Genomic DNA, 14878 nt, shown 5'->3' with positions numbered 1-14878 from the left:
TTGTTTTATTTAGATTTCTTCAGAGGGTGGCTCTATGCCTTTAAAGATGAGACATATGCCTTAGGTTACTAAAAATTGAAAGACCTAATATTTTAGTAACAATAAAATTAACGTATGTTTTTTGTAGCAAAAAAAAGAATGTATTAATTTGTATGGAACTCTTTTATATTGATCAATTTTAAATTTAACTTTCACATGATATGTTTAAGACCACAAGATTTAAAAAAATTGTATAAATATATCTTTAGTTTAATATCATAAAAATAAAACTATTTTTATGAAAAAGAAAGAAATAACTTGAATCTCACATAAAAATAAAAAATAATTAAAATTCCTCTTCCAACTTACTTTTAGCTTTAGGAAACTATCTAGCTTGAGCCGTCACTGAGTTTTTTTTAATCAAATATGTGTACTAACTATTGAAGGAAGCTTGACGACTGAAGGGACACATCGAAGGAACAGGTCCATCGAAGCAGACTGACGAGTTAGAGTTATACTCGTACTAGTATTAGACTACTAAATTTTAAGTTACGTACGACTAAGCTATTGAATATTATAGGATTCAAGTAGGATAATGTATTTGACTTGTAATACAATACTACTCATGTAATTATTTGTATTGTAGTAGGATTCCTTGTATAACTAGAATAGGATTCTTCTCCTATATAAGTATATTGTAACTCAACATTATAATAATCAATACATCCTTGATTTCTACATACTTTCGTGAGATTTATAAGTGGTATCTGACCAATAAAGTTTTTCCGCTCTTTAACGTATTAGATCAAAAGAAAAAACAACTAAATTATTAAACTCCAATGGCCCCTTTTACAAACACTCTTTCGACCTCTACACTTAATCATCTTATTTTGTCCTTTTCCATTAAACTTAAGTCAATGAACTATCTTATATGGAGGACACAAATGACTTAGTTGATTCAAGTGATGAGATTAACCGAAATCATCACTGAACAACGTTGAGTGACCTGTTTCAATGGACAAACTACTGAGAAAAGTGTAATAGGAGAAAGGGTGCATAAGACCACAACATTGTTGATTATTGGAAGGATAAGGATATGTTACGAAGGAGTTGGATTTCAGGAACCTTGACAGAAGAAAGCATGTACTTGATTGTAGGCTGCTCAACTACCAAGGAGATGTGGGAATGCTTGGGAGAAACATATTTTCAAGCAACTAAAGATAAAAAGTTCCAAATGAAGTAACAACTGCAAAGTGTGAGGCTAGGAACACAAACAATTGACGAATACATTAAGGAATTCAAAGGCATATGTGATGGTTTTGCAACCATTCACAAGTGTGTAGATGAAGATAGAAAAAATTATTAATTTTCCTAGAGGTATAGGTCATAATTACAAGACCTTCAGGACTGTCATGCTAGTTAAGAAACCATATCCTACTTTTAATCAGTTTGTTAATGATCTCAGGGGTTTTGATATGAGGGAGGAGGAAGAAGAAGTTCCTTAACAAAATAATAATAGGGCATTCTTTACCCAAAGATGCAGGGGAAGAGAAAACTACTAACAAAAAAGAGGAAATAATAACTTCAATTCAATAGAAAGTTGCTTCAAGGAGGGTTTACATATCTAGACATGTTTTGTTTGATGAAAACACATTATCATATGTGTCTCCAAAGCAATATCAAACTAACATTGATGTCTCACCTCACCTTGCTACTTTTGTTGAATTCTTACTCTAAACTGCAGATACGCGATAATTATGATTCAGGGGAAGTACAGGTTGCTAGCCCACCCATTACTAGTGATAATGCTGCTATACCTCATGTACTCATTGATGATAAGAGTATTATTGACCTCTCAAGCACAATATCAGATGTTGAAAACAGATTGAATTTGATGATCCATACATTCACATTGAAACTCCAGCTGCAAATTTTGAATATGCCAGCAGCAGTGAGGAACAAGTTTCTCTTAAAGGTCCAACCAATGATCATCATCAAGCAACCACTTTAGTTTATGTACCAGTTGACCTTCAACATGACAATGCTACACTCAAGTCCACTATCTGGGTTAATTTACAGTTGAGGTACTTCCTGCACCACAAGGGCATTATATGATCACCAGGAACAAGGCGAAAGAACGAAACTTGTTACTTGTTGCTAGCAGCAATACATAAATTGTGAGAAACCAAATACTACTAAGGAAGCAGTAAAATCACCTTATTGGCTTGCAGCAATGCAAGAAGAAATTAGTCTTTTACATACTAACAAGACATCAATTTTTGTTCCTAAATCTCCTGATATGAACTTGGTTGGATCAAAATGGGTGTTCAAGACAAAATTAAAAGTTGATGAGACAATATATAGGCATAAGTCCAGACTTGTGGCAATGGGATTCTCGCAGCTTGAAGGGCTAGATTTTGAAGAAATATTTAGTTTTGTGGTTACAACTAAAAGTATTAAGGTGGTTCTATCCATTTATGTCAGTTTAAAGTGGAAATTTAGAAAAGTAGAAGTCAAAAATGTGTTTCTATAAGGCTTCTTCCAAGAGGAGGTGTACATGAGTCAACCCCCTAGTTTTATTGATCCCTATTATCCATATATGTCTACTTGAAAAGGCATTGCATTGTATTAAACAAGCCACAAGAGTCTTTTTTATAGGTTTAACATGCATGTTTTACACCTTGGTTTTATTTGTAGTAAGACTGACTCTTCCCTACTTACTTTGCAAACTCACAAAGGAAAAATATTTCTCTCTCTTATATGTGGATGATATTATTGTCACGGGAAGTATTCATCTCATGTTTTAGAGTTGGTTCTACAACTTGGAAAGAAGTTTTCAATGAAAGATCTTGGCCCTTTACACTTCTTCTTAGGAATTGAGGTGAACTATTTCGAAGGTGGAATTCACTTAAACCAAAGCAAGTATGGTGTTGAGATGTTGGCAAATTTGGCAAAGGTTGTAGCCACTCCTTTGGCTAGAAAACATGGTTTCCATGAAGTTGTGGGAAGTTTTGTATATGCATCATTTTAAAGAATGATAGTAGGAAGTCTTCAATATTTGACCCTCATAAGACCTGATATCACTCATACTGTGAATTTAGCAAGCCAATTTATGCAAATCCCAAACGTTGAACATTTTGAAGGAGTAAAAATGATACATAAGTACATCAAAGGTACTCTACACTTTGGACTCAGAATTATTTCACAATCACCATGTAGGTTGTATGACTACTCAAATGTTGATTGGGGAGGTTGTAGAGAAACTAGGAGATAAACTACAGGTTTTAGTATCTACATTGGTGCAATTATATTCATAGACCTCGAAGAAGCAAAGCAAAGTGGCTCGATCGAGCGCTGAAGTTGATTATAGAGCACTAGTCTCTATTGCCGCAGAAATGACTTGGATTTTATATCATCTTCATGACCTTGGAGTGTTCCTTCGATATGTTCCTACATTGTATTAATATACTATGAGTGTGTTGTACATGAAGATTAATCAAGTTATGCATGCTAGAACCAAACATGTTGAACTTGACTATCATTTTGTTCGTGAGAAAGGGGCAGGGGAAAACTTCTTACTCAATTTGTAAAGTCTAAGGATCAACTAGCAGATATTCATACCAAAGCCTCAACAAAATAGGTTTTTTTCTGGTTTTTGCAGCAAGCTAGGAGTTACAATCCTCTACTCACTAGCTTGAGGGGAAGTGTTGAAGGAAGCTTGACGATTGATCCAACACGTCGAAGGAACAAGTCCATTAAAGTAGGCTGACGAGTTAGAGTTAGATTCATACTAGGATTAGACTACTAAATCCTAAGTTTTGTACGATTAAGAAACTGAACATTGTATGAGTTGATTAGGATAAGGTATTTAACTTGTAATAAATTACTACTCATGTAATTATTTGTATTGTAGTAGGACTGCTAGTATAACTAGAATAGGACTCTTCTCCTATGTAAGAAGTTTGTAACTCAACATTATAATCATCAACACATCCTTGATTTATACATACTTTTGTGAGATTTCTACACTAACTAATGTTAAAATGATCAATTAAGAGATGACATATGTTGAATATTTATTAATTTTCGTTCCTTCATATTTTTTACTTGTCATTTGCTTTCAACTCTCTCTACGCCACCTGAAAAAGATTTAATTCTTAAAAACTTGATTATGTATTTCCATAACTATTTCTTTTGGAATTCGTGGGTTCTAGGACTAACTAAGGATCATTCTCTTCCTTTTAGTTACATTCCTAATATTATGTATTAAATCTATCAAAAAAATATTGTTGTAGTTTATTAAATGCCCATTTTAACACATTTTTGTTTCTTCAATCTTAATAGAGGTTGTCAAAACTCTTATGTCATAATAGAATTTAAAAATCTGGGTCAATAACAAGCAAAAATGGGCTTAAAAATTGAAGACTTCATGTGCACCAATAAACTTAAAAAAGAATAAGGGCTTTAGCGAGATTCAAACCCTAGTTTTGTGGGTAATTCCTCTAGCACAAGGATAACTCTAAACTCATTAAGAGTGCGCTGTTACTTATATATTTTATTTTTGTCAGAGATAGATATAGATGTATATGCGCCCACACATATGAATGTTTGTTGCCTATGATAACAAGATAAAGTTACTTGTTGAGTGAAAATCAATATTTCAAGTTACAGGCTTTGATACGACATGTAAAAGCGTAAACATTTATGCTAATAAAGAAATTAATATATATACATACCAGGATTTTGAACAAGCATATTTGAGGCAGAAAACGAAATCAATGTCCTTTTGCCCTATCTTACGCTACTGTAACTTTTGTGATTGAATCGAGTGGAGGTAGTAACCCTAATGATCATTAAAGGACCAATTTGTTGGATTTCACAGAAAATGTTATTATTTTTATTGCGCAACATGTAATCTAATGAAATGGTGAATCTATTTAATTAATAAAATATAATAAAACTTATATGGTACAACTTATTTATGATATGTAATTATCATGTTAGTAATATTTATAGTGAATGCTAAAAACAATTACAATTTATAGCTAATCTTTTTATTTTATAGAAAAATGGTAAATACACATGACTATATACAATTTGGTTGTAACATTAGGGATTCTTGGCTAATCTTCATTTGCTCTGTTAAATTGCGACTCATCCAAAAGCGGATAACTATTTGGTAGTTTCTAATTAGTTTTTCTTGTTTAAGTGCATTTGTCTCATTGATTTTTCTTCTATTTTAATCTTAGGCATTGTTAGGGACGGTAATTGAGCAAATTGGATCAATTTTAAGTCAATCATAATGGGTCAAGACAACAAACGGGTCAAGATCCAATCCGAACAGAATTTGATTGGATCAAAATGAATTGAGCCAAAACTGGGCAGATAATGAGTCAAGACACAACTCAACTCAATTTTAGCTAATTTCAATTATTTTATTAGTTCAATAAAATATTTTAGTACACAATAACGTTATTGATAAAAATATTTTATGAATATGTATAAAAAATTCATACTACTACAAACCTCTAACTTTTTCATGGTCAGCTAAAAAAATGGTAATTAAAAAACTGAAATTTAAAATGTCTTACAGTGTACAAAGACATTTATACTAAGGAATTTAAAATTTATATATAAACACCAAAAAAATCTTATATATATCATATAAATTTGTTATCAAGAAAATTCAAATGAATATAGCTTTGCTTCTTCTAGATTCGCCCTTACACAAAAATAGTTAAAATGTACAAATTTTGTGTCTATAATACTGAACAAATGATTGGTATTTTCTTTATCTCTTATACATAAAAATGACGATTTCCTATAATTAAAAAATTCATAACATCAGAAAATTGGATTTGTAACTGGCCTACAGAATCAAATTTAACTATTTTGAGATTTTAAATGTCACATGCAAAAAAAATCAAGTGGATTAAATTGGACAGATCAAAGTAAATTTTCAGTAACTAAATATACGTGCTAATTTCTCTAAATAAATAATCACATGAAATTTTAATTTCTTTTTCCCTTAATTTATGTGATATTTACTTTTTTTAGGTTGTTTCAAAAAGAAAGTTTTTTCATAGTTCTGTATTAATTGTGCACTTTGTTATAGATAATTCTTCCAATCATTTTGATCTCATTTATCCTTAAAATTATTCCTTTTTTGTTTTTATAATGTAATCAAGTTTTTAAACCTTAAGAAAAAGATTCTTAAAGTCCAAATAACTGAAATTTATCATTTTTATTTATGATTTTTGTAATGAGATAAACAAATAAACATCAACACAAGAACCCCAAATTGAATGATGCTGCTTCGAGTGTCTTCTTCACAGATGAGGATGAATCATGTCTGACATAAATACTTCTCGATCTAACGTGGACTAATCCCTTAACAGGAAAGAAATTACTACTAGCCAAAAAGTAAGTTTCCACTCAATGTTTCAAGCTCCCTAAGAGAATTCAACATACAACATAACTTTGATATAAACAAGCAAAGTCTCAAATCATACATCATCTAAGAACAAGCATGAAAGTAAAATCCATCTCTATTACCAAACAGACTATTCAAAACAATCACAATTCTATTTTTCCAAGCAGATAAAATCTTTTTAGTACCTTAAAGAAAAGGCAAAACACAGCCTTACTACTCTATCAACCAAAGGTCCCGTTTCTATTTGTACTTCCAAAAAACTTTTAACTAAAGATTAAGAAGGATTGTGATAACGATACTAATCAACAAGATACACAACTTCTTCTTTAGATTATAAAAGATAGTCAATTAGATGAAACAAAAAAGGGCATCTAAGATAGAATGCTCAAGCAATATTGTTGTATGTTATTGAGCTTGTTTTTTTGTTCTTTTCTTTATAACCAAGAAGTCCTCGAGGGTCAATAGTGCACGATTCATAACTCAGTAGATGATAGACCCACCCCTTTACTCTTCTGCACTTATATACCATACTTTTTGTCTGCGGAAGGGTTCGATTGAGCTTATATATATGTGGTTATATGGAATCTGCATAAAGGAATGGGATATGTTCTGACTGTATAGGAAAAAGACTGATTTATGAACAACTGACCCCAATCCCATCCCCACCTCTTTTTTTTCCCTTTCCTTTTTTTAGTGCTAATTATTCTGGGATGTAGAATTTTAACATTGAGCTTGTAAGAATAACATTTTTGAAAAAAAAATTCAGCTTATAATGTATATTGTATCATAATTCTCATTGAAAAATGTGTTGAAAGGGATTATCTTTTCCATTCAAAAGGGGTATTGTTTACTAACCATTAAGATCAAGGGATATAATCAAATTTCATTCATTGCCACTATGCAGAAAAATGTGTCAACAACGTCGTTGACTCTCATAAAACAACTAGTTGAAATCGACTATATGAATCCTTACTATTCCACTTACGCTCAACTCATGTCATGATAATATCAAATAAAAAACAATGCACAATGACCATGAGGACCACAATGAATATATTAAAAAGATCAATAACCAACCAAACCGTCATCCCATAAATCATTCAAAGAACAGACATTGAAACAGATTATCAAAAACATCCATCCAGATTCACCTATGTTCACAAACTGATGGTCTTCACAGTGGCAAATGCAAAATAACAGCCTTACTATTGTATCATCATTCTTTTTACGATTTCAAACATTTTAGCAAAAGATTATGATATGATTAAAGACTAGTTAAGATCAAAGAGGATCGTAATATGGATTCTAATGTACACTATACACAACTTCTGCTTTAGATGATGTACGTTGAAATTTTATTACCTCAGCGAGTACTTTAAAAGATTTTTTATCTTCCGTTTCACAGGGCTTGGTTATTATTCTAACCAGTGTTGGAGACTTGGCCAATAAAACCTTGATAAACTGCATTTGAGCTGCTACTCCTGTTACATTATAAATCTTTACTTTCCTCAGGTGATTAAATGTCATATCGGAGAAACTTTCAGGAATATCATCTACATCCTCTCGGCGCGCATGTTCAAAATAATTCTAAGAAAGATTAAGAAAAACCATCAGCCTTGAGTTAAATTTGAAGATCATAAGAAAGTCAAATACATACGAAAAAGAGAGAGAAAAGTAAACATCATTAGCAACCTCGATTTCATTTTGTTCTAAATTTGGAGAGCTTCTTATCAAGAAAAGAGCAAACGAAAGATCAAAGAAGACTCCTTGATTAATGCAAGATATGTGAAGGCGTTTAAGATAGAAAAGAGCATAAGGGAGCCGATCCAATATACACGTCCTAGTAAGAAAATGTTAAAAATCAGGATGACTCAAAGTTATGAAAATGCAAGTTATGAAGCTATATTACCTGAACATACTCGTGATTCCTGCAGAGATTCTTGACAACAGGAATAGACTCAAAAATCTTGTCAATATCATGTTCTACCTCTACCGAAAATTCTGTAGGCTCATATGAAACTTTGGAAAGAATAGGGACATTCTTTAAATGTAAAACCTTTATATTGTCAATGAAGATAATTGACCTCAACTTGGGAGCACAAATTTCAATGTGATTTGTAATAGCGTCGTGTTGCAGCACCAAATGCTCAAGCAACGGGCAATGTGAGATTATAATTCCAATAAATTCATAAGAAATATTGACTTCAATTAGTGCTAAGCTAATTAATTAATCAAATCCTTCAAAGACTAGATGAGGACATCTTTGACAGTCCTTGAGAAACAGATACCTCAATTGTGAACATATAAAATATGCAGAATGCAATTCATATGACTTACTGCTAAACAGAGGTTTAAGGACAAGATGTTAAATGCCATTCCTAGAGAGGAAATATATCAACTGATATCAAGTCCTCTGTCGTTTTCCTAAGTGTTTGAACAAATTTAAGTTGTGGAAGTCTATGCCAATTATATTCCATTTCTTTGATGAGATGCTTGTCCTCACAATATTTCGTAAAGGCAACCTTGTTAGAATGTCATCAATTACATTATAAGGAAGGTTTCTAAGTACATGGTGGAGGTAAAAGTTGTTTTTTCCCATTTGGAAGCATAACATCAAATGACTACTACAACAAGAATCTGCAGAAAATAAACAAGAACAGAATATGTAAGGAATCTCAAAACTGTCTGGTTAGAGTACACACTACCTAGCTTACTTGTATACTGAAAAAGAGATTGTTTTTGAAAGACCAACAACTCAAGTGTATCAAATCCAAGTAAAATAAGTGTTGTTTTAGCTATCCAAAACATAGAAACTTATTATTCCTATTTCAACCTAGTGAAAATCCGAATTCCGCCACTACTGAAACACATCCATGATAGACCTACACCTACCAACACACCATGTCCTTGAAAAACATTAACCCCATCAAGTTTTAAGAAAACCCCACTTCAATTTCATCATATTAAAGCATACCAAAAAATAAAAATGCAATCTTGATATCAAAACTCTATAGAACAAGAACCATAAAAGCAGAGAGTTTCTGTTAACAGAGAAGAAGAAGAGCTTCAGAGAGGATAAATATGAAGCACTCTGCTCTCTTTGTCTTCTCAAATGGAGGTGTTGGAAGAAACTGAAGAGACAAGCTTTTGAAATTATTTTATTTTGTATTAGGATGAAAGTTAAATTATACTATTATAGTTTCAGTTTTGAAGTTAACAATTTATTTTGTAACAAATGTTGAAAGTATTTTTTATTTATGTTATTTTATCTTTTTTTGAAAATTTTGAAAATATATTTTATCTCTTTTTGAATCACCGTGTAATTATAGAAAAATTAAATAAATCAAAAAAATAAACTAAAGTCGAAACTGAAAAAATCCAACTCTATATGATTTGATTCAGTTTTTAGAACTAATAAAATGAAACAGTTAGTTTAGGTTTTTTCTAATTAAAAATTAAATTAAATCGACCTTTGTGACCTATCTGAAATAAAGAGCAAATTTGATTTCGTATATAACAACTAAAACTTCTTTTTCGTTTTTCTTAATGATTCTAAGAGTATATATATTAACTCCCAAGTAATATACATTTTCTCGTTTAAATATTTTGTATATCATACGTTCATCTTACATGTGAAAGTATGTAATATATCTTATTTAAGAGGCAGCACAAATATTAAAATAGAGAGAATATATATAGTAGAAGAAAAAAATTAAGGAAAAGATAATTTAGACACATTTAAAATTTCATTTTCTTTTTCCTTTTGCGAGTTTTATATGTAAATCATCATGTTTTTTTATTTTCTACATGAATTAGCCCGTGACAGTTCCAACTTCCAAAGCCATGTCTTATTTAAGAGATGAGTCAATTACAAGAATGTCATGTAAAATCTTTTTTAGTTCTGCAACACACAGCATAATTTCAAAATAAACAACCAAAGTCTTAAATCAATTACAAGCATGAAATGTAAAACCATCTTTGTTCCCAAACAGAGTATTCAAAACATTCATCCGAGTTCACAATTCTATGTTTCCAAGCAGAAAAAATATTTATAGTGCCTTAAAGCAAAGGCAAAACACAGGCTTGCTACTCTATCAACCAAACGTCTCGTTTATATTTGTACTTCCAAAATATTTCAGCAAATGGTTAAGAAGGATTGTCATAATGATACTAATCAACAAGGTACACGACTTCTACTTTAGATGATGCCCGTTGAAACTTTGTTATCTCCGCGAGTACGTTAAGAGATTTGTTAGTTTCCATTTGACGAGGCTTGATTACAATTTTCACCAGTGCTGGAGAATTTGCCAATAAAACCTTGACAAGCTGCATTTCAACCTCTTCTAATAGTACATCATAAAACATAACAGTCCTCTGATGATTAAATGTGATATCCGAAAAGATTGCATGAATCTCATCAACAACCTCCTTCGGCACACATCCGAAATAATCTACATCACTAAGGATACATTCCTAAGAAAAATCAAGAAAAAAACCATCAATTCATTACATACGAATAAAAAAACATGGAAAAGATAGAGAGAGAAAAAACATTAGTGAGATTAATTTCAATTTCTTCCAAATTTTGAGAGCTCCGTATTATGCAAAGAGCAAACGAAAGCTCAAAAAAATCTTCAAGAGTAATCCAAGACATGAATAGGCGTTTCAGAAAGTTAAGAACTAATGGAAGCCTTGTTCGTATAACTTTAGTTGATCCATTATCGACCTACGAATAAAATACCAAAAATCAGGATTACTGAAATTGCAAAAAAAAAAAGCACACATGAAAATTCATTACCATTAAGTAAAATTAAGGAACATTACCTCTAAAAGATCCCAGCTGAAACACTCGAGAGGTGGAATAGACGAAAAAATATTGACAAAATCATCTTGGTCCTCTAGAACTAATTCTCCAGGCGCATACAGAACATTGGAAAGAACAGGGACATTTTTATGATGTATCAATTGTATATCGCCACGAAAGACAAATGACCTTAGCTTCGGAGCATTAATACTGACGAAATACGGATTTTCTATGTCTTTTAGCACCAAATCCTCAAGCAACGGGCTATTAGAGATCAAACTTTCAAACGTATCAGAAGATAACGTGACAGATTTCAATATTAGCCTAATTAACTGATTAAATCCCTTAAAGAAACATGGAAGCTGTATTTTACATTCCTTGAGATACAAATGCCTCAATGTTGAACAATCAACAAATTGTTGAAGATGATCAGTGTTGAGGGAAAAAATAAAACGATCAACATCAGGACACACTATTAGACTAAAAATATTGATGCTGACCTTCAATATTATTCCTCTATGGAATCTGAGGAAACTATCAATAATTGGAATAAATCCCATGGTAGGGGACGTCAAGTCCTCGAGTGTCTTCCACATTGTTTGATCAAACTTCACTTGTGAAATTCTTCAGCAAATATATTGCCAGTCCTTAAAAAGTGTACTAACTCTAACAACATCTCGAAAAGACAACCTACTTAGAATGTAATCGATTAAATGAATGTTAAGATTGCTAAGTCAATCAGGAGAAGGTAAACTAAGTCCTTGTTCATCCCGAGGCATGACAATCTTTAGAAAGTAAACAAAAGTACGATAGGTAAGGTCAAAGTACACACTACATGAACAACAAACAATAATGTCACAACTCTAAGATTAAAAGAAAAGGTGCATAAAAGGAGGCAAATGTAACCTTTTTCCATGTTTAAAAAATGCTAAAGAAATTATTTGTAGCTGACATTTGCATTGATTTCTTTAATCTGCAACTGCTGATGTAAATTTGTTTGGCTTAGGTTAAATCAAACACATTTAAAGTGTTTTTGTATAGAATTTGAAAAAAACTTAGACGTTTAAATTAGTGATGTTATACTTGTTGTACTAGAAATTTATAGTATTGAGTACTTACATCAAATACTATAGGAATGATTTGTGTTTCTTGAAACATTATAAATGAATAGATAATACTTAACACTTCCTTTAGCACTAAAGGTGTCATTTGGTAATACATATAAAAATAGTTTGTATGAAATTTTAGTACAATGTTTGATCGTAAATTTAACTCTTGTACAACTAATACTAGTATTACAATTAACCTCTTATGGCATATATGACCCCAAACATTTGTTCTACAAGAAGAATAAAATATTAATTTAGTGAACTACACAGTTAATTTCAATATTTTGGTGAAACATAATAAAAAAATACATCCTGAAATTTTAATTTATGTATAAGCTATTAATAGGAATACCAAAATGATGAGAAATGGTATTATTTTGTTAATTCAAATATTCATATCCAACCCCATAATAAAACCTAAAACCATCAAAACATGAATGACAAAATCAGATTCCTATAAATTAAAAAAAAAATATTGATTGTTGAATAAGGTTATATTCATTATTAAAACTTGAATGACAAAATCAGATTCCTATAAATTAAAAAAAAAATTGATTGTTGAATAAGGTTATATTCATAATTCAAGACTAAGTCATAAGTCCATATGTCTTTAATCTATGTTTTCTCAAGATATGATAATTAGAATTTTACAAATATTTTACTTTTTCTTAATAGTTTCTTTATTTGAAAAAGTACAATCTTAAGGGATAGAAGTTTGAAATAACTTAATTTTGTTGCTACCACCACCATTACACAATGAATTTAGATACACCCATCATCAGAATATATTTCATGTAATTGTTGTTTTAATTAGGGTTTCTTCCGAGGGTGACTTAATCCCTTTAAAGATGAGGCATATGCCTTAAACCCCAAAATTGAAGGGCCTAATTTTTAGTAATAATAAAATTATCTTAATATTTTTATCCAAAAAAAAAAGAATGTTTTTATTTGTTTAAGATTCTTTTTTGTGGACCATATTTTAAATTTAACTTTCATATGGTATGTTTAAGACCACAAGATCAATATATACATACATATATATATATATATATATATATATATATATATATATAAAACTTGAATCTAACATTGAAAAAAAGTAATTAAAATTTAGGCTTCCAACTTATTTTTGACTTTAGACCACTGATTAGCTTGAGCCATCACTGAGCTTACTTATCAATTATGTTTACTAACTGTAACGACCTGTTTAGTCGTTTTGAGCAGCAAATTTTATTTCTAGAAAATTGGCTGAAACAACGGAACCCATGACGGACCGTCACAGGCACGACGGTCCGTCACAGATGTCTCGTTTCAATCTACTTAGGAATTCTAAAATTGGGTACTGAAAATCGACTCTCTGAACTTCGTAACGGACTTGCAGGACGGACCGTCACAGGCGTGACGGACCGTCATAGTGTCCTTGGTGAAAATAAAGTCCTGGCCCTCACGACGACCTGAGTGACGGACCGTCGCAGTCACGACGTCCCGTCAAAGGTTACGCAATCCCAGTTAGAATCGGATTTCTTTACACGTTTTAAGGGACATTCTGGACTATTCTTTCCTTAATTATAGATTTCGTGGGTTTACATTAATAACTCAAAATTCTTGGGGATAAAAGAGGTAATTTAGGGTTAATTAGTGGGGTATTATTGTCATCTTTTACACTTAGTTATATGTTAATTAGGGTAAAAGAAAGAGAGTTTTGAATAAGAAAAGAGAAAAGAAAAGAGAGAGATAGATTGATCGATTGAGAGAGAGAGTCGAACGAGGAAGAAGAATATCAAAGCTTGGGAGATTGCTTGTTGATTCCAATTCTTAGGTGGAGGTAGGTTATGGTTATTTCATGCTATTCGTAGTAAACTCTTAATAGTGAATGATATGTGTTAGTAGTATTGTAAACCCTTCTATATGCTTAATTGTATGCTTGCATGAATAATGTGATTATGTAATTATGAATAAATAAGCATGATGAAGCTATTGAATCCCAAATCTTGAAAAGAAACCCTAATCTACTTTGTTAATGATGATTGCCTTGGTATAAAAGAAGGCTTGATGAATAAAAGTGGTGAGATTAGGGGATCGGGTGCCACGTTCTGGTACCAGGATAGAATATGGATCGGGTGCCACGTTCCGGTACCAGAATATAATATGGATCGGGTGTCACGTTCCGACACCAGGATAGAATATGGATCGGGTGCCACGTTCCGGTACCAGGATAGAATATGGATCGGGTGTCACGTTCCGACACCAGGATAAAATATGGATCGGGTGCCACGTTCTGGTACCAGGATAGAATATGGATCGGGTGTCACGTTTCGACACCAGGATAGAATATGGATCGGGTGCCACGTTCCGGTACCATGATAGAATGAGGATCGGAGTGACACATTCCGACACCAGGATAGTATATTGAGGAGCGGAGTGTCACGTACCGACACGAGGAAAATAAAGATAATGAATCTTGAAATATGATAATATATCCAATCTAATGAACTAAATTCCCAAATGAGTATGATGGGGAGGTGTGAGTCCTCATTGATGTGCTTGGTGTTG

General features: G+C 31.8%; 1 protein-coding gene across 1 annotated transcript; it reads right to left on the bottom strand.

The window, feature by feature from the left end:
• Window positions 1–10582: 10582 nt before the first annotated feature.
• Window positions 10583–11812, bottom strand: LOC101256967 (F-box/FBD/LRR-repeat protein At1g13570-like). Its single transcript, XM_004237624.1, has 3 exons — window positions 11237–11812; window positions 10965–11138; window positions 10583–10885 (listed from the first exon to the last, which is right to left on the bottom strand). Exons 1-3 carry the CDS (start codon window positions 11810–11812, stop codon window positions 10583–10585), a joined length of 1053 nt encoding a protein of 350 aa, XP_004237672.1.
• Between the last annotated feature and the right edge of the window lie 3066 nt (window positions 11813–14878).

The sequence above is a fragment of the Solanum lycopersicum genome, chromosome 4, assembly GCF_036512215.1.
Source record: "Solanum lycopersicum chromosome 4, SLM_r2.1".
Classification (NCBI taxonomy): Eukaryota; Viridiplantae; Streptophyta; class Magnoliopsida; order Solanales; family Solanaceae; genus Solanum; species Solanum lycopersicum.
Note: the sequence above shows the minus strand (reverse complement) of the source record. Positions and strands in the feature narration are given on the sequence as shown.